Source organism: Dipodomys spectabilis, unplaced genomic scaffold (genome assembly GCF_019054845.1).
Source record: "Dipodomys spectabilis isolate Male_0828 unplaced genomic scaffold, ASM1905484v1 ptg000076l, whole genome shotgun sequence".
NCBI classification, from domain to species: Eukaryota; Metazoa; Chordata; class Mammalia; order Rodentia; family Heteromyidae; genus Dipodomys; species Dipodomys spectabilis.
The window spans coordinates 6,720,299-6,740,412 of record NW_024870753.1 but is presented as its reverse complement, the minus strand read 5'-3'; the positions used below and the strand labels follow the sequence as shown (position 1 = coordinate 6,740,412).

General features: G+C 42.3%; 1 protein-coding gene across 5 annotated transcripts in view; it reads left to right on the top strand.

Moving 5' to 3' along the window:
- Positions 1-20,114, top strand: part of Ddx6 (DEAD-box helicase 6) — a 43,642-nt gene that overhangs the window by 14,133 nt on the left and 9,395 nt on the right. For all 5 annotated transcript variants that reach the window (XM_042682968.1, XM_042682967.1, XM_042682969.1 and 2 more), the window contains exons 5-11: positions 6,447-6,576; positions 7,472-7,618; positions 10,537-10,631; positions 12,852-12,974; positions 13,815-13,943; positions 15,938-16,054; positions 17,360-17,423. In XM_042682968.1, coding sequence (XP_042538902.1) covers positions 6,447-6,576; positions 7,472-7,618; positions 10,537-10,631; positions 12,852-12,974; positions 13,815-13,943; positions 15,938-16,054; positions 17,360-17,423 — 805 coding nt within the window. The remainder of the gene's footprint in view (positions 1-6,446; positions 6,577-7,471; positions 7,619-10,536; positions 10,632-12,851; positions 12,975-13,814; positions 13,944-15,937; positions 16,055-17,359; positions 17,424-20,114) is intronic.

Sequence of the window (20,114 nt, the reverse complement as noted above, 5' to 3'; positions counted from 1 at the left end):
GGGCTGGCTTTGAACCGTGATCCTCAGATCTCAGCCTCCTGAGTAGCTAGGATTACAGGTGTGAGACACTGGCGCCCGGCCCAAGGTCTTCTTCTTTAGTTTTTGGTATAACATAATGCCAAAATTATTTTCTACTTTAAATACACCTCCCTTCGATTCCAAGGAGCCCTGATTCTATTTAGTGGGGACTGAGAAAAGAACAGGGAAGTGCGTAGATATCTACATAGATAAGTATATTATATTATACATTTGCTAGTCTAGGTTGTGCTAAGGACAAATGCTGTGAGAGGACTGGGAAGGTGGCTCAGTGGTGGAGCGCTGGCCTTGCATGCATGAAGCCCCAGGTTCCATTCCTCAGTACCACATAAAAGAAAAAGCCAGGCGTGGTGCTGGTGTCTCACACCTGTAATCCTCAAGTGGTAGAGTGCTCACCTTGAGCTCAAGAGCGCAGGGACACCACCCAATCCCAGAATTCAAGCCTCATGACTGACAAAAAAAAAAGCCAGAAGTGGTGCTGTGGCTCAAGTGGTAGAGTGCTAGCCTTGAGCAAAAGAAGCTTGGGGACAGTGCCCAGGCCCCAAGTTCAAGCCCCAGGATTGGCCAAAAAAAAAAAAAAGGCTTTGAGATTCCTAAATATGAATAAACATTGAATATCTTAGTGTTAAATACTGGAGATTATGTGATGAGCAAGACAGGTAAAGTTCCTGTCTCACAGTCTGGTAGAAAAGGCAATTCATTATATGAATAATTTCAACATAATATGGTGGGTACCTTTCTACTTAGAATTGGGTGTCTAAAAGCTATTAGAGAAGGGTGGATGACCTTGTAGAAAAGGTCCTGTTTTGGGTAGAGAACTCAGGTAGTGATTGCCTAGAGACAAGATCTAGATTACAGGGGTGCAGTTGATATCAGTCATTTTAACTAGAGGAATGAAACATTTTGTAAATAAGTTCTTATACTACTTGTATCGTCATGCTTATCACAATGCCTGTGCTTGTTTTAGAATGTTTTGATGAAATTAAGCTAATCTGTGTCTTTGCGTAAATTTGTTCTAATGAACTGCCTGGTTAAATCTGAAGTTGGTTTTTCAAAATAGCTCTCTGAGCCTTGGTTTCCTGACCTATAAAATTGAAGTAATAGTTCAGTTGTTGTTGAAGAATGAGTGAGATAACTCATTTGCTTAGCACAGGGAATAGTACAGGATAAATGCTTATTACATGCTATGGATTCTTCAAGTAATGGTTTTATCAACAAGGAAATAAATTCAGCAGACTAATTCTTCTTCACTCTGAAATACTGAACTTTGGACTTTAGGGCATTGCACTTGTTTAGCAAGGGCTCTAGCCCTAAGTCATACTGCCAGCCTTTTTTCACACTGGCTAGTTTTGAAGTAGAGTCTTGTTTCCTGCCCTGGACTGTGTGTGATCCTCCTATTTTACGCATGCCAACTTGCTTACCTAGACTGACTTGGAGCTTTGATTACTCAGTCTTTACTCCCAAGTAGTTAGTATTAGACTTCAGAGTGTGTCAGTACTGGGGCTTGAACCTCAGGTCTTTAAGGCCCTTGTTCAACTTTTTCCACTCATGGCTGGCACTCTGTTAATCACTCAGAATAACAATCATAAATACTTCGAGGAGCTAAAAAGATTCTAACAAGGTTGGGTGTTGGTGACTCATGCCTGTAATCCTAGTTACTTGGGAGGCTTAGATCTGAGGATTGTGGTTCGAAGCCAGCGCTGGCACAAAGATCATGAGACTCCTATCTCCATTTAACCAAGAATCTGGGGATGGAACTGTGGCTCAAGTGATAGAGCACTAACCTTAAGCAAAAAAGCTCAGGAACAGTCCCCTGACCCTGAGTTCAAGTCCCAGGGCAGGCACAAACAAACAAGTAAGTATGTAAGTACCTAGTATTATGCCTGGTACATAGTAAGTCGTAAAACAATTTTCAGTTTCCATCCTCTTTTCCCATCTCTGGCAACCCCATAGTTTCCTATTAGGTTTTATAGATGTCTTAATCTGACTTAAACTGTCTTGCTCCATTATACCTAATCTTCTGGGAAATTAGTATGGATGTGATCAATTCTCTGCTTAAACTAATGCCCATTATACTGGACAAAATACTAGTGAATCTTTAAGATTATCATATGTACTGTGTGAAAGCTTGACCTTGTATTTCCATAAAGCTGTATTGTTAAAGATGAGGAGAAATAAAATTCAGTGACTTTAATTTGACAATATGGATCACACATTCAACCTAATTCTGCACTGTATCACTTCATTCAAAAGTTTTATCCTGGCTGGGTGCCAGTGGCTCACGCCTGTAAGCCTAGCTACTCAGGAGGCTGAGATCTGAGGATGCTGGTTCAAAGCCAGCCCTGGAAGGAAAGACCGTGAAACTCTTATAAGAGCTCCAGTAAACCACCAGAAAACCAGAAGTGACGTTGTAGCTCAAGTGGTAGAGTTGGTAGAGTGCTAGCCTTGAGCTGAAGCACTGAGGGACAGTGCCCAAGCCCAGAGTTTAAGGTCCATGACCAAAAAAAAAAAAAAAGTTTTATCCTTTGAAGAACCTGGCCAAGCTGGCTGCTGCTGATATTCATGCTTGTAATCCTAGCTACAAGCATGACAGATCTGAGGATTGAGGTTCAGAGCTAGCCTGGTTAGAAAAGTCTGTAAAACTTATGTCCAATTAACACCAAAAAAAAAATCTGGAAGTACAAATGTGGCTCAAGTGGTAGGGCTCCCACCTTAAGTGGAAAAGCTAAGTAAAAGTGAACACCCAGGCCCAGAGCTCAAGTCCCAGTAATAGCGCACGTACCAGGTGCCAGTGGCTCACACCTGTCATCCTAGCTACTGAGCAGGCTGAGATCTGAGGATCCCAGTTCAAAGTCCAGGCAGGATGTCCGTGAGACTCTTACCTCCAATTAACTACCAGAAAACTGGAAGTGGCGCTGTGGCTCAAGTGGTAAAACTCACTTTGAGCTGAGGGACAGCTCCCAGGCCCAGAGTTCAAGCCCCATGACCGATAAAACAAAACAAAAAAATCAACAATGAAGAACCTGGTCTTAGTCATTGGGAGAGAACAGCTTACCTTGACTTTTCATATAGAATCTTGTGCTTGTGCCCACAGTCATACTACCCATATATACTGTTTAACTACCCATATATACCTGGGATAACAAGTGTGCCACAGAGCTCAGCTTTCATTCATTTTGATGGAGAGTCTCCTGAATTTTTTCTTTTCTTTTTTGTTTTTTTTGGTCGGCCATGGGGCTTGAACTCTGGGCCTGGGCGCTTCAGCTCTTCAGCTCAAGGCGAGCGCTCTACCACTTGAGCTACAGCGCCACTTCCGGTTTTCTGGTGGTTTATTGGAGATAGGAGTCTCACGGTCTCTCCTGCCCGGGCTGGCTTTGAACCGAGATCCTCAGCTCTCAGCCTCCTGAGTAGCTAGGATTACAGGCATGAGCCAACAGCGCCCGGCCTGAATTTTTTCTAGGCTGGCCTCAAACCATAATTCTCTCAATCTCAGCCTCCAGAATAGGTAGGAGTCACTGCACTTAATTTTTTTTTTCTTTTCCCCTAGGCTGGGTATTAAACACTGGGCTGCATGAATGCTAGGTGAGCATTCTTACCACTAAGCTACATCTATAAAGAATAGTTTACAGGTCTCATGTAATGATGGACATTAGCTTCAATTGCCTTAGTCTTTTCAAAAATAAGGATTTCTGGGCTGGAAAGGTGGCTCGGTGGTAGAGTGCTTGCCTCGCATGCATGAGGCCGTGGGTTCAATTCCTCAGCACCACAAAAGCAGAAAAAAGCCAGAAGTGGCACTGTGTCTCAAGTGGTAGGGTGCTAGCCTTGAGCTGAAGAGCTCAGGTATAGCGCCCAGGCCCAGAGTTCAAGCCCCACGACCAACCGAAAAAAAAAAAAGGATTTCCAAAATGACTGAGTTGGGTTAAAACTCAAACACTTTTTATCAAATACTATTAGATTTGTTTGAACTTTAAAAGTCTGAGTTGGTTATGGGGGCAGTTTCAAGTTAAGCCTTGGGCTTGCAGGCTTAGTAGTAGTAGTAGTCGTAGTGGTGGTGGTGGTGGTGGTGGTGGTGGTGGTGGTGGTGGTGGTGGTGGTGGTGGTGGTGGTGGTTATGGGGGCAGTTTCAAGTTAAGCCTTGGACTTGCAGTCTTAGCCTTGGGCTTGCAGTCTTAGTAGGAGTAGTAGTAGCAGCAGCAGCAGCAGCAGTAGTAGTAGTACCAGCTGTAGAAGAGTAGTAGTAGTTAGCTTTAGTTATTTTTCAGGCAGAATTTTTTTGCCCAGGTCAGCCTCAGACCATGTTCTTCCTGCCTGTGGTCTTCCACCTACCTAGGATTACAGATGTGAGCCACTGTACCTGGCTTGCAACTTGTGTGTTACTACCATTCATTTTTTAAAATTTGGAGCCATTTAATGAAACCTGAACCACTTAGGTTCCAATAATGACTCTGCTTTTGAAGTGTAATAGCATCATTTAATCCTGAAATTTTATAATTAGAAGGCAATTTTTGCCTAGCTGACATAATTTTGTGTGGAAAGGTATATTTTTAGCTGACATAACTTTATGTGGAAAGGTATTGTTTGACTTGATACTTGACTTCAGGTCAGAGAATTCACAACTTGTAAAAAAATTTACTGTGTGTGTTTGTGTTTGAAGAAATACTAAAACTTTAGTTCTTAGGCAGTCACTGGTGACTCATGCCTATAGTTGTAGCTGCTCAAGAGGCTGAGATCTGAGGATTAAGGTTCAAAGCCAGCCCAAACAGGAAAGTCCGTAAGACTCTTACCTCTACTTAACCACCAAAAAGCCAGAAGTGGATGTCTCAAGTGGTCGAGTGCTAACCTTGACCCCAAAAGCTCAGGGACAGTACCTCAGGGCCTGAATCCAAGACCCATGGCTCACAAATACACATACTCCAACATGAAACATGTATGTCTCATACCCTTGTTGGGCCAAGAGCCCATTAAGTGACTGATGTCTTTATTACAGCCAGGTTGTGCTAGTTGGTTTTTTTTTGGTGTTTTTTTTTTTTTTTTAGTTTGTTTTTTGGGGGGTCCGGTCATGGGGCCTGAACTCTGGGCCTGGGCGCTGTCCCTCAACTCTTCAGTGCAAGGCTAGCGCTCTACCACTTGAGCCAAAGCGCCACTTCCGGCTTTTTTCTTTTTGCTTATGTGGTGCTGAGGAAACGAACCCAGGGCCTCTGGCATGCAAGGCAAGTGCTCTACCACTGAGCCACCTTCCCAGCCCCAGGTTGTGCTAGTTGTAAAAGAAAAAAATTAACATAGTAATGTTCTGTCCTTTACTCAGATATACCTAATCTCCCTTTAATTTCTGTCTCTGTCTATAGTTTTTCAGTAATTGTTGGAAATGCTTTACTGTGTTCAAAGATAAAAGGAAATATCAAAATCTTGTTTAAAACATTCATGACAAAGTCAACTAAGAAAATGAGAAGTCACCTTCAGTGATATAACCATAGGTTGAGATAACTGACAGGATTGAGGTCCCCCACTGAGCACTTTTCAGTACAAAAATTTACTGGAACACATCAAAGGTTTATATAGTGCTTAAGTGCATGCCAGATTTCTGTTGTGTGCAGGGGGCAAACTGTTTCAAACTATGATTTTTACATTTGTGGAGCTCATCCTCTGATACTCTGTAGTCTTAGCCCAGTCGACAGACTTTGACTGACTGTGATCAAATTGACCTGCCAGTCTGAAAAATACCATGTACCCATATACCTCTATATGCTATTATTTTTCCAATTTTTAATGGAAATGTTCCTTTTTGTTGGTGGTGGTGGTGGTGGTTGTGGGGCTTGAACTCTGGGCCTGGACACTGTCCCTCAGCTCCAGCTCAAGGCTAGCACTTATCACTTGAGCCTCAGCACCCCATCCTCCCTTTTGTTTTTAATCTGTATATTCAGATCCTACTTGTGGCTCTTTAGAGAGGATGCTTCTGTGTTGTTTATTTCTACACAAATATACACCACTTTTATTATGCTGGAGAACTTTAAAATATGGCAAAACCTGGTACTCATGGCTCACACATGTAATCTTAGCTACTCAGGAGGGATCTAAGGGTGGAGATTGAAAACCAACTCAGGCGGGTAAGACTTACCTCCAGTTAATCAGCAAAAAGCTGGATGTGATGCTGTGGCTCAAGCAGTAGAGCACCAGTTTGGAGCAAAAAAGCTTTGTGACAATGGTCAGGCCATGGGTTCAAGCCCCAGGACCACACCAAAAGTATTCGGTCAGTTTGGTTAAACATGGTTGATAATGGTATTGATCTTATATGTGAGTCTTTACTATTCATGTAAATGCAAATGTACGACATACCCTTCAGTGTATTTTAGAGAAGAATTTGTAGGTGTACTACTCTTGTATTCACAAGTATTCGTTGTCTTATCTCCTAGGAGGAGAGCATTCCCATTGCTTTATCTGGTAGGGATATCTTAGCTAGAGCAAAAAATGGAACAGGCAAGAGCGGTGCCTACCTCATTCCCTTACTTGAACGGCTAGACCTGAAGAAGGACAATATACAAGGTTAGTTGGAGGGAAAGTTCTTGTGTTTGTTTAAAGTGAAAAGGGTGGTTTAAAATTTGGACCCATAGCTGGGCGCCAGTGGCTCACACCAATCCTAGCTACTCTTGGAGGCTGAGATCTAAGGATCATGGTTCAAAGCAGGAAAGTACATGAGACTCTTACCTGCAATAACCTAATCAGAAAAAGCCAGAAGTGGCACTTAGTGGCTCAAGTAGTAGAGTGCTAGCCTTGAGCACAAAGGGGCTCAAGGACAGTACCCAGTCCCAGAGTCCAAGTCCCGGTACTGGCTTCAAAATTGGAGCCAAGTTGCCTTTTTTCCCCTTCCAGTCAATTTGGAATTATTCTATAGTTATACCCTAAACTAGTAGAATTAAAATTTCACTTTTAAGGCTTTTCTTGAGGTTTCAACTTTCTTAATCTATAGTTAATATTCTTTCATGTGATACGTATAGAATCTAGGCAGCAGGTATTTTGGTAGTTCAATTAAAAATCTCTTACTTTCAAATGTACTTTAAGACTGTAGCTGGGAAGGTGGCTCAGTGGTAGAGTGCTTGCCTTGCATGCATGAAGCCCTGGGTTCAATTCCTCAGCACCACATAAGCAGAAAAAGCCAGAAGTGGTGCTGTAGCTCAAGTGGTCGAGCACAAGCCTTGAGCTGAAGAGCTGAGGGACAGCGCCCAGGCCCAGAGTTCAGGCCCATGACTGACAAAAAAAAAAAAAAAAAAAAAAAGACTGTAAAAGTGTTAATATATCTGTGGGGTCTATAATAGATGGGCCTCTCAGTTTATCTTAGCATCTAGTTTACAAGGAAAAAGTGTTTTGATAACTTCTTAAATTTTTAAAATATATTCTCTGTTTTCCCCTTCCATTTTCTCTATTTCTTGGTATTTTCCAGCAATGGTGATTGTTCCCACTAGAGAACTTGCTCTACAGGTCAGTCAAATTTGCATCCAGGTCAGCAAACACATGGGAGGGGCTAAAGTGATGGCAACCACAGGAGGAACCAATTTACGAGATGATATAATGAGGCTTGATGATACAGGTAGGAAATGATTAAGTAATAGCATTGGTCTCTATAATTTATTCGTTTGGTCTTCTGGAAATTATAATAATTGTTTTTTAAGAATTATGGGGGGGCTGGGAAGATGGCTCAGTGGTAGAGCGCTTGCCTTGCATGCCTGAGGCCCTGGGTTTGATTCCTCAGCACCACATAAGCAAAAAAATGAAAAAAGCCGGAAGTGGCGCTGTGGCTCAAGTGGTAGAGCGCTAGCCTTGAGCTGAAGAGCTGAGGGACAGTGCCCAGGCCCAGAGTTCAGGCCTCACGACTGGACCCAAAAAAAAAAAAAAAGAATTATGGGATAGAGCTGGGAAGGTGGCTTAGTGGTAGAGTGCTTGCCTCACATGCATGAGGCCCTGGGTTCGATTGCTCAGCACCACATAAGCAGAAAAACCCGGAAGTGGGTGCTGTGGCTCAAGTGGTAGAGCGCTCACCTTGAGCTGAAAAGCTGAGGGACAGCGCCAATCCCAGAGTTCAAGCCCCATGACCGACAAAAAAAAAAAATTACGGAATAGGTCTGAATGGATGGTTCAAGTGGGAGGGCATTAGTCAAGCAAGTGAGAAGCCCTGAATGCAAACCTGAACACCACCACCCCACCCCACCCCACCCCCCCCCCAAAAAAAAGCTGGGTGCTGGTGGCCCATACCTGTAAACCTAACCATTCAGGAGGCTGAGGTCTAAGGATTGCAGTTCAAAGCTAGCCCAAGCAGGAAAGGCCATGAGACTCTTACCTCCAATTAACCATCAGAAAACCAGAAATGGCGCTGTGGCTCAAAGTGCTAGCCTTGAGTGAAAAAGTTCAGACAGTGCTCAGGCCCTGAGTGTTCCTTCCCATGGCCCACCAAAAAAAAAAAAAAAGGAATATAGGTTTATGTCTATAATCTTAGTCATTCAGGAGCACTGAATTACTGTTAAGAGCCAGCTCAGACAGGAAAGTTTAGGAGACTCTTATCTCCAATTATCCACCAAAAAGAAAGCTGAAATCAGGTATAGCTCAGATAGTAGAACACTAGCCTTGAGCAGAATAGCTCAGGGACAGTGCTTAGGCACTGAGTTCAAGTTCTAGTACCAGCACAGAAAAAAAGAAAAAAAACCTGAAAGTGAAAAATACTGTGGCTTAGCAATAGTATGCTTTCCTAGCAAGTGCAAGCCCAGAGTTTAAACCCAGCACCAGTCCCCCTCACCAGAGAAAGAGTTGAGAACAAAACATTGTAGTAGAAAGGTAAAGAATGAGCCTGGTGCTGGTGGGTCACACCTGTAATCCTAGCTACTCAGGAGATCTGAGGATCGTGCTTCAAAGTCCTTGAGACTCTTACCTCCAATAAACCACTTAGAAAACCAGAAGTGGTGCTGTGGCTCAAGTGGTAGAGCGCTCACTTTGAGCTGAAGATCTGAGGGACAGCGCCAGACCCAGAGTTCAAGCCCTATGACCAACAAAAAAGAAAGAATGAGAATGGAGGTGAGGGCCTGGGAAGGCTCAGTAGTAGAGTGCTTGCCTTGCATGCATGAGGCCCTGGGTTCCATTCCTCAGCACCACATAAGCAGAAAAAGCCTAAAGTGGCACCATGTCTCAAGTGTTAGAGCACTAGCTTTGAGTTGAAGAGCTGAGGGACAGCACCCAGGCCCAGAGTTCAGGCCCCACTACCGACCAAAAAAAAAAAGGACTGGGAAGGTGGCTCAGTGGTAGAGTGCTTGCCTTGCTTGTATGAGGCCCTGCCCTGGGTTCCATTCCTCAGCACCACATAAGCAGAAAAGGCCAGAAGTAGCGTTGTGTCTCAAGTGGTAGAGAGCTAGCTTTGAGCAAAAGAAGCTCAGGGACAGCGCTCAGGCCCTGAGTTCAAGCACCAGGACTGGCCAAAAAAAAAAAAAAAGAATGAGAATGGGCTGGGAATGTTGCTTAGTGGTAGAGCACTTGCCTAGCATGCATGAAGCCCTGGGTTCAATTCTTCATTATCACATAAACAGAAAAAGCCAGAAGTGACGCTGTGGCTCAAGTGGTAGAGTGCTAGCCTTGAGCAAAAGAAGCTCAGGGACAGTGCCCAGGCCCTGAGTTCAAGCCCCAGGACTGGCAGAAAAAAGAAAGGATGAGAATGACTATTTCAGTCAAGGGGGAAAAAAAAAATACATTAGTAGGCTGTTAAAGCTACTACTACAAATGTCTTAAGTAACTAAAATGAAAATTTTAATATTCAAGGCAAAAGAATTAGTTTTCAACATATGACTGGAAAATAGGCTATCATATAATGATCGCTGTTGTGGGCAGTTGGGCAGTGTGTTTCCAAGAATCTTGTTTAGCTGGATGCCAGTGGCTCATGCCTATAATCCTAGCTATCAGGAGGCTGAGATCTGAGGATTGTGGTTCAAAGCCAGCCTGGGCAAGAAAGTCCAAGAGACTCTTATCTCTAATTAATCTTCAGAAAACTGGAAGTGGTGCTGTGGTTCAAGTGGTAGAGTGCTCACCTTGAGCTGAAGAGTTGAGGGACAGCACCAAGGCCCAAAATTCAAGATCCACAACCGACTGAAAAAACAAAACAAAAAAAGAATCTTGTTTAGAAAGTTAATTTGGTAAATATAAAGTTGTATATACCAGTCACTTACTTCAGCATGGTTTTAGATAGGTTTTACTTGGAATCTTACATAAAATTGTCATGTGGTTACCTTAATTGATACGCTTTGTATGCAGATTTGGGTTTTGTTGTTTTTTATACTTTGTTTTATCCTTATGATGTTAGCTGAAGGTATGCCTTCCTTCTACGTCAGAAACCTGGGTACTTGTTGTCATTTCTATCTTTACAATAGTATTTACAGTGAAAGAAACAAAAACCTTTACAGTGTCTTTTTTTTTTTTTTTTTTTTTGTCCCAAGCTAAAATTAATGAGAATGTTTTCTAAATCTTGTGTAGTACATGTGGTGATTGCTACCCCTGGCAGAATCCTGGATCTTATCAAGAAAGGAGTAGCGAAGGTTGATCATGTCCAGATGATAGTATTGGATGAGGTAATGTCTCTTCATTTGGAAAGATATGTCTACACTATTGTATGTATGCTTGTTGCTTACTGTTTTCAGTGAAGACAGCAAAAGTTGTTCATGTTTATAACTTCCTAATAAGCACTAGACAGTTAAAATTTTCTTTTTCTACCAATATTTAGGGTGTGTTTTTTCTTTTGTTTTTTTTGGGGGGGGGTCCGGTTGTGGGGCCTGAACTCTGGGCCTGGGCGCTGTCCCTCAGCTCTTCAGCTCAAGGCTAGCGCTCTACCACTTGAGCCACAGTGCCACTTCGGCTTTTTTTTCTTTTTGCTTATGTGCTGAGGAATCGAACCCAGGGCCTCATGCATGCAAGGCAAGCACTCCACCACTGAGCCACTTTCCCAGCCCAATATTTAGGTTTTAAACTCAGGGCCTAAAGCTTGTTTGGTTAGCACTTGGCCAGTGAGTGTCTCACGAACTTTCCTGCCTGGGCTGGCCTTGAACTGCCATTCTCAGATATCAGCCTCCTGATAAGCTAAGGTTACAGGCATGAGCTACCTGTGCCTGGCTAGATCTTACCTTTTATTTATTTATTTTTTTTGTCGGTCGTGGGGCTTGAACTCTGGGCCTGGGCGCTGTCCTTCAGCTCTTCAGCTCAAAGCGAGCGCTCTACCACTTGAGCTACAGCGCCACTTCCGGTTTTCTGGTGGTTTATTGGAGATGGGATTCTCACGGTCTCTTCTGCCTGGGCTGGTTTTGAACCGCGATCCTCAGATCTCAGCCTCCTGAGTAGCTAGGATTACAGGCGTGAGCCACCAGTGCCTGGCTAGATCTTAACTTTTAAAAAAGGAGTTACTAAATAACATCAGAACCAAGTCAGTTTGAAGTCTATTTAGTGGTGTGGTTTTTAAAACAATGTCCCATTCCTAATTTTGTATTACTTAGTATCATTTTTTTTTTTTTAGTCTGTGTTACCCAACTCTGGGATATAGTAATGTTTTATTCATGGAAAATATCAGTGTTAATAGTTGGACATAGTTATTTCCTGGTTTGGCTTGTATTTAGATAATTTAATTCATTAATCATTATTTACTAATCTTTGAAATAATCTACCTCATGAAAGTTAACATTTATTAACATGCTTTATTAGTTAATTTTTACTAATAACCTAAGGTGTGGGTATATTATAAAGTAGTTACTATGTTGTATAGGTACTTAGTTTTACAGTTCTAGAAATAGGAATACAGTGGTTAACATCCCAACACAGTTAATGAATAAAAGGCAATATTTTAACAGTTAAGACTCCATAGCCTGTTAATTTTTACCCATTATATTGTATTACCTCCTTAATAAGAACCATTTGAATTGTGTTATGGGGCAAGGATTTTATCAGTCTAGGGTTTTTTGGTTTAGTTTGGCTTTTGGTGCCAGTATTGGGGCTTGAACCTCAGTGTCTGTTTGTTTTTTTGGGTCCAGTTGTGGGGCCTGAACTCTGGGCCTGGGCACTGTCCCTCAGCTCTTCAGCTCAAGGTTAGCGCTCTACCACTTGAGCCACAGCACCACCTCCAGCTTTTTTCATTTTACTTATGTGTTTGCTGGGGAATTGAACCCAGGGCCTCATGCATGCAAGGCAAGAACTTTACCACTGAGCCACCTTCCCAGCCCTCAGGGTCTGGTTTTGAACTCAGGGCCTGAAGCTCGCTTGGCTTCAGGGCCTGGGCTCTGTCCCTGAGCTTTTTTATTTAAGGATAGCACTTTACCACTTTGAGTCACAGCACCACTTCCAGTTTTCTGATGGTTAATTCGAGATAAAGAGTCTCACTGACTTTACTACGGGCATTGAACCGCAGTCCTTAGATCTCAGCCTTTAGCTTTTTTGCTCAAGGCTAGTGCTCTACCACCACTCTACTTCTGATTTATTAGTAGTTAATTTGAGTTAATAGACTTTATCTGGCCTAGCCTGCTTTGAACTTTGATTCTTAAATTTCAGCCTCCGGAGTAGTGAGGATTACATACCTGAGCCACTGGTGCCTGTTTGATATCTATTTATATAGGAGGGGGAGGTAGATAAGAGTGTGTGCTTTTAACTTTACCTTAGATGATAGGGCTTATATTTCCCCTGCTGAGTCATTAGGAGTTTTTCTAGCTGTGGGTGGTTTTTTTTTTTTTTTAATCAGATTATGCTTTGTCCTTTATATATTAGCCAAAGACTCTTTCATGGTTTTAAAAATTGTGTTTTCTGTACTACAGGCAGATAAATTGCTGTCACAGGATTTTGTGCAGATAATGGAGGATATTATTCTCACGCTACCTAAAAACAGGCAGATTTTACTCTATTCTGCTACTTTCCCTCTTAGTGTACAAAAGTTTATGGTAAGTATAAATCTGTACTTAGAATTAGTGCTGTTCTGTTCTTGTAGGCTTTTGCCTGTAATCTCATTTTGGATTATGTGTTTTGTGCCCTTTTTTCAATTACAAGTTAAAATTGGTACACTCAGGGCCTGGGCTCTGACCCTGAGCTTTTTCACACAAGGGTAGCACTTTACCACTTGGGCCACAGTGCCACTTCTGGTTTTCTTTAATTGGAGATGAGTCTCACTGACTTTACTGTCTGGACTGGCTTTGAACCACAGTCCTTAGATCTCAGCCTCCCAAGTAGCTAGGATTCCAGGTGTGAGCCACCAGTGCCAGGCCTACAGATTCATCTTAAGCTATAATGTTTATTTAATTTTTTTTTTTTGGGTCCGGGCATGGAGCCTGAACTCTGGGCTTGGGCGCTGTCCCTCAATTCTTCAGCTCAAGGCTAATGCTCTACCACTTGAACCACAGCACCACTTCTGGCTTTTTTCTTTTTGCTTATGTGGTGCTGAGGAATCAAACCCAGGGTCTCAGGCATGCAAGGCAAGTGCTCTACCACTGAGCCACCTTCCCAGCCCCATACTTAAAATTTTTTGTTTCCTACTTTAGTATTTGATGTCAGTTTAAGATGCTTCAGTGATGGTGGGTAGTTGGTCATAACTTTTTTTCACATAGAAAATAAAATACTAACTCGTACATACTTTTCAATCTGAAGCCTCCCATTGTATGGTACTTCATTTCTTTTCTATGTACTTGGTTTGAAGAGAGGCACATCACTTAGAGCAAAAGACAGAAATACATGTATTTTGAATTTTAGGAGAACTGGTATCATTTATGACTTTTTGTTTTTGGTAGAATTCCCATTTGCAGAAACCCTATGAGATTAACCTGATGGAGGAACTGACTCTGAAGGGAGTAACCCAGTACTATGCTTATGTAACTGAGCGCCAAAAAGTACACTGCCTCAACACACTCTTCTCCAGGGTAAGTAGGAGGATTCTGCTGTAAATATTACCCATCACTCAGTCCTAGTAAAACAAGAGAGTCTTACAGCATCTTTTTTTTTTCTTTTTTCGGTCGGTCGTAGGGCCTGAACTCTGGGCCTGGGCGCTATCCCTCAGCTCTTCAGCTCAAGGCTAGCGCTCTACCACTTGAGCCACAGCACTACTTCCGGCTTTTTTCTGCTTATGTGGTGCTGAGGAATCGAACCCAGGGCCTCATGCATGCAAGGCAAGCACTCTACCACTGAGCTATCTTCCCAGCCCTCTTACAGCATCTTTACTGTTAAGAAAAAAGTCCTTGCCGGTGCTGGTGGCTCATGCTTACAATCCTAGCTACTCAGGAGGCTGAGATCTGAGGATTACAGTTCAAAGCCAGCCTGGGCAGGAAAGTCCAAGAGACTCTTAACCTCTATAATTAATCACAGAAAAATCTGAAAGTGGAACTATGTTTCAAATGGTAGAGCATTAGCCTAGAGCAAGAGCTCAGAAAGGTCTGAGAGACTCTTATCTCCAGTAAACTACTCAGAAAAAAGCCTGAAGTAGCACTGTGGTTTAGGTGGTAGTGTGATAACCTTGAGCAAAAGAAATTTAGGAATAGTGCCCAGGCCCTCAAGTCAAGCCCCAGGACTGGCCAAAAAAAAAAGGCAGCTCAGGGATAGCTCTCAGGCCCCGAGTTCAAGCCCCAGACCCAGCAGAAAAAGGAGAAGAAAGTGTTTCCTAGAAGAAGTTTGCAGTTGATCTGAAGTTGAAACTCTCTGATTGATAGCTGTACTTAATTTTATTCTAGAATAATTTGATCCTTGATATTTACAGGTATTGCACTTGTTCATTTGCCTAGTTAAAATTTAATTGTAACTCCTAAATCAGTACTCTGTGCACTTTTACAGTCATTTTGTGGATATTGTAAAAAAATTTTGACTTACCTGAGGTGTACATTCTTAGTTGAGGACAAAAAAGTTGACATTCTGGAGCTGGGAAGGTGGCTCAGTGGTAGAGTGCTTGCCTTGCATGCATGAGGCCCTGGGTTCGATTCCTCAGCACCACATAAGCAGGAAAAAAAAATCCAGAAGTGGTACTGTGGCTCAAGTGGTAGAGTGCTAGCCTTGAGCTGAAGGACTGAGGGACAGTGCCCAGGCCCAGAGTTCAGGCCCCACGACTGGACCCAAAAAAAAAAAAAATGACATTCTGACTTCTTTTTTACCTCTCATGACCTTTTTTCATAGTCTTAATACCATATTTTCTCCATTTTTGTGCTTTTGTTATTTTATTGTGAAAAGACCCCTGCACTAGTGCTAAATGTTACCTAGTCCTCCTAAGCACAAGAAGACTGCCTTAAAGAGAAAATGTGTTGATAAGCTTTTGACAAGCATGGCTACAGATGTATTAAATAAGAGGTCCTTATAAAGGTATATGCATTGATCTATTCATGGAAAAAGCTCTGACCAGAGGCTCACAGTAACCTAATCTGTATTTTCAGTACTGTATTTGCTATTCCCTAAGATGAGTTTTTTTTTTTTTTTTGGGTCCGGTCGTGGGGCCTGAACTCTGGGCCTGGATGCTGACCCTCAGCTCTTCAGCTCAAGGCTAGCGCTCCACCACTTGAGCCACAGCACCACTTCCAACTTTTTTCTTTTTGCTTATGTGGTACTGAGGAATCGAACCAGGTCCTCATGCATGCAAGGCAAGCGCTCTACCTCTGAGCCACCTTCCTAGTCCCTGTTCCATGAGATGTGAAAGAATCAACTATTTCACTCTTGTTGGCAAATATGTGACCCTAACACATACTCTACTGTGAAAACATAAACTATTATCTACAACTATTGGAGAACAAAATATGTAGTTTTTACAACTCTATCTCTTACATCATAAGATTCTGAATTTTAACACATGCTATTGGCCAGCTACTACCTTCAAGATTTGACAAAACAAATGAAGGCGCTATTTTTCCTTCTCAAATGTATTTTTTCCTGTGCTTAGCTTCAGATAAACCAGTCGATCATTTTCTGCAACTCCTCTCAGCGAGTTGAATTGCTAGCCAAGAAGATTTCTCAGCTGGGTTATTCTTGCTTCTATATCCATGCTAAAATGAGGCAGGTAAGTGTAAAAGTAGAACTTTCACGGATTTAACCAAAAATGTTTCCTTAAATATTTCTTGGATTTTGCTTGCTTTTGGTGCCCTTCCAGATGTCTGTGTTTAAGGATAAATTATTCTTGGTATACCTTGGTGATAGAGAAGGCCTTGGGGTCAATCTCTGGTTACAATCGAGAGGGGTATGGAATGTACTACTATTATGTACTATTTTCAGTAACTGTAAGATTATTCCTTTTAGCTAACTCTCTGAGGTTGAATTCTCTAAAAATGGGTTTATAGTACATATTCATACCTTATAAGGTAGTTAGGAGTATTGAGTTTACAAGTGAAATATGTAAGATAATCTCTTAAGTGTATACTGTTTATTATAATAACCAGTAGCTGCGGGGCACCAGTGTCTCACGCCTGTAATCCTAGCTACTCAGGAGCTGAAATCTGAGGATTGCAGTTCAAAGCCAACCTGGGCAAGGAAATCTTGAGGCTCTTATCTCCACTTAACCACCAGAAAACTAGAAATGGCACTGTTGCTCAAGTTGGTAGAGAACTAGTTTTGAGCTGAAGAGCTTAGGGACAGCATTCAGTTCCTGAGTTCAAGCCCCTTGACCAATAAAAAAAACAGTAGCCACAAATAGCAATGTAGATCAGTTAAAATGAAATAAGGCTAACCAAATTTCAAGTGTTCAGTTAGATACTCGTGGAGTGTATAGATAGATACAGAACATTTACTATAGAAAGCTCTTGAGGGCTGGGAAGGTGGCTCAGTAGTAGAGTGCTTGCCTCGCATGCATGAGGTCCTGGGTTTGATTCCTCAGCACCACATAAACAGACAAAGCAGGAAATGGCGCTGTAGCTCCAGTGGTAGAGTGCTAGCCTTGAGCTGAAAAATTGAGGGACAGCACCCAGGCCCAGAGTTCAGGTCCCACCACCTACCCCCCAAAAAAGCTCTTGAGGTCGGTTACTAAGGGCTCATACCCATAATCCTAGCTTCTCAGGAGGTTGAGATCTGAGGATTGTGGTTCACAGCCAGTCTGGGCAGGAAAGTCTGCAAGACTCTGATCTGCAGTAAACCACCAAAAAGCTAGAAGTGGAGTTGTAGCTCAAATGGTATAACACTAGTCATAAGCACAAAAGCTCTAGGGATAGTATGTGGGCCCTGAGTTGTTAAAGTCCCACGACTGATATTTAAAAAAAAAAAAAAAAGTACTGTCATAGATTTAGTCAGGGTTATGAAATACTGATTGGATAGGAGAAAAAGATGAAAAATGTTAATTAATGGAGTGCTTCTCCCGCCCCCCCCCCCCCCACAGGAACATCGAAATCGTGTATTTCATGATTTCCGAAATGGCTTATGCCGCAATCTTGTTTGCACTGGTAAGTATTTTATTTATACTGTTTCCTTCCTAATTCTGGATTTGCTTTCTTCATTTCACATAATATAGCCTAATGTGGCATACCTTATTAACACTTCAACAGTTTCTGAATTTAGAGAACTCTAGTTACTACTAAAATGGGGCCTTTTTTTTTGGTGGGTGTCCAGTCATGGGGCCTGAACTCTGGGCCTGGGCGCTATCCCTCAGCTCTTCAGCTCAAGGCTAGCGCTCTACCACTTGAGCCACAGCGCCACTTCTGGCTTTTTTCTTTTTGCTTATGTGGTGCTGAGGAATCGAACCCAGGTCCTCATGCATGCAAGGCAAGCGCTCTACCACTGAGCCACCTTCCCAGCCCCTAAAATGAGGCCCTTTATCTGAATCTTCAGATTGGTTCTGGCACTCATCTTGGGGTTTAAAACTAGTTTTGGAATTTTTGTGTTTTCTTAATGGTTTAAGCATATAGGAATAAAATAACAGAAAAGGATTAGAAGAATATGTTTTAGAAATAGTCTTTATTTTTTTCCTCCACCAGCAGCAGTGCTAGAGTATATTTTGTGTTATTTTACTACCAAAAGAAAAAGTGGGGCTGGGTGCTGGTTGCTTACACCTATAATTCTAGCTACTCAAGGTTGAGATCTAAAGATTGTAATTCAAAGCCAGCAGTGGCAGGAATGTCCAAAAGACTCTTATTTCCAATTAACTGCCAAGAAACTGAAAATGGCTCTTAGGGCTCAAAGTGGTAGAGCCACTAGACTTGAGCAAAAAAGCTCAGAGAAGCCAGGTGCCAATGGCTCACGCCTATAATCCTAGCTACTCAGGAGTCTGAGATCTGAGGATCACAGTTCAAAGCCAGCCCAGGCAGGAAAGTCCATGAGACTCTTTTTTTTTTTTTTTTTTTTGGGTCGGTCGTGGGGCTTGAACTCTGGGCTTGGGCGCTGTCCCTCAGCTCTTCAGCTATAGACTAGCACTCTACCACTTGAGCTACAGCGCCACTTCCAGTCCATGAGACTCTTATCGCCAATAAACCACCAGAAAAACAGAAGTAGCGCTGTGGCTCAAGTGCTAGATAGCTCATCTTGAGCTGAAGAGCTGAGGGACAACTCCTGGGCCCAGGGTTCAAGCCCCATAACCAACCAAAAAAAGCTCAGAGAAGAACCCAGGCCCTGAGTTCAAGCCCTGTGACCCACCAAAACACTGGGAGGCAGGTAGGTCATCAAATCAGATAAAGTAAATAGATTCATTGCACTCCCTTTTCTGCAGTTGGTATCTAGTCTTACTATTGGTATGACATTAATATATAATCTAAGTTTATGAGTAACAACTAGAATTGAACTGAAGCATATGCATATAAATAAGAATACTAATTTCAGGTATGTTACTTGATACATTCTTAGACATGTATATACTCATAACCACCACCTAGATCCACATGTGGAAGATCAGAAATTTTGTAAAAATGCTGTTGTAGAAATGAGTCCAATGATTATTAATTTGATAATTTATAAGCATTAAGAAAATGTATGTACCTCTTCCCTTCTCTCTCCACAAGCCTCCAACTCATGCGGGGCAGGCAGTGTGTTGTCCCCACATAAGCACTTTTCTGCCGGGGGGGGGGGTGGGGGGGCGTATATAGGCTTGATGCCTGTGGCTCATACCTGTAATCCTAGCTACTAAGGACGCTGAGGTCTGAAGGTTGTGGTTCAAAGCTAGCCTGGGCAGAATAGTCCATGATACTTTTTTGGCGGGGGGGGGGGGGGGGGGGGGTGGGCAGGCAGCATTCCTGTCTCTTGACTCCAGGGCCTGAGCCTCTTTGTGCTCAAAGCTAGCACTATCACTTGAGCCACAATGCCACTTCTGACTTTTTCTGAGCAGTTTATTGGAGATAAGTCTCTCAGATTTTTCTGCCCTTGGCTGGTTTCAAACTGTGATCCACAGATCTCAGCCTCCTGAGTAGCTAGTATTACAGGTGTGAATCACTGGCGCCTGGCCATGAGACTTTTTTTTTTTTTTTTTTGCCAGTCCTGGGGCTTGAACTCAGGGCCTGGGCACTGTCCCTGAGCTTCTTTTACTCAAGATTAGCATTCTACCACTTGAGCCACAGTGCCACTTCCACCTTTTTCTGTTTATGTAATTCTGAGGAATCAAACCCAGAGCATCATGCATTCTAAGCAAGCACTCTACCACTAAGCCACATTCCCAGCTCCTGCCATGAGATTCTATCTCCAGTAAACTGCTCAAAGGTGGAATTAGTGCTGTGGTTCAAGTGGTAGTGTGCTAGCCTTGAGTATAAAAAGTCTCAGGGGAGCACATAGGTCTTTAGTTCAAACTCTAATAGACAAGAAAAAAAATATATATATATATAATATCTTACATTCTTCTAATTTGTCTTGCTTCTTAGCCCTACATCAGAAAGTATAATTAAACTATAAATATATTTGTGCTTATTTTATCAGAAATAATAGAGAATTAATATGAAATACTTATTTTAGTGGACTCTCACAAGGTTTAAGGTTAGACTTTAAGTCTTCATTTTTCTCCCCTTTGATTAGGAAACAAATCATACTTTTTCTCTCATTCTCTTTTGCATGTATAACTTACAAGTTCTAAATAGCTATTTATTGATAGTCTTCAAGTATTTACTCTGCTAGATACTTGCTTCTCCTCCTTTTTGTAGTGCTGGGGACCAATCTCA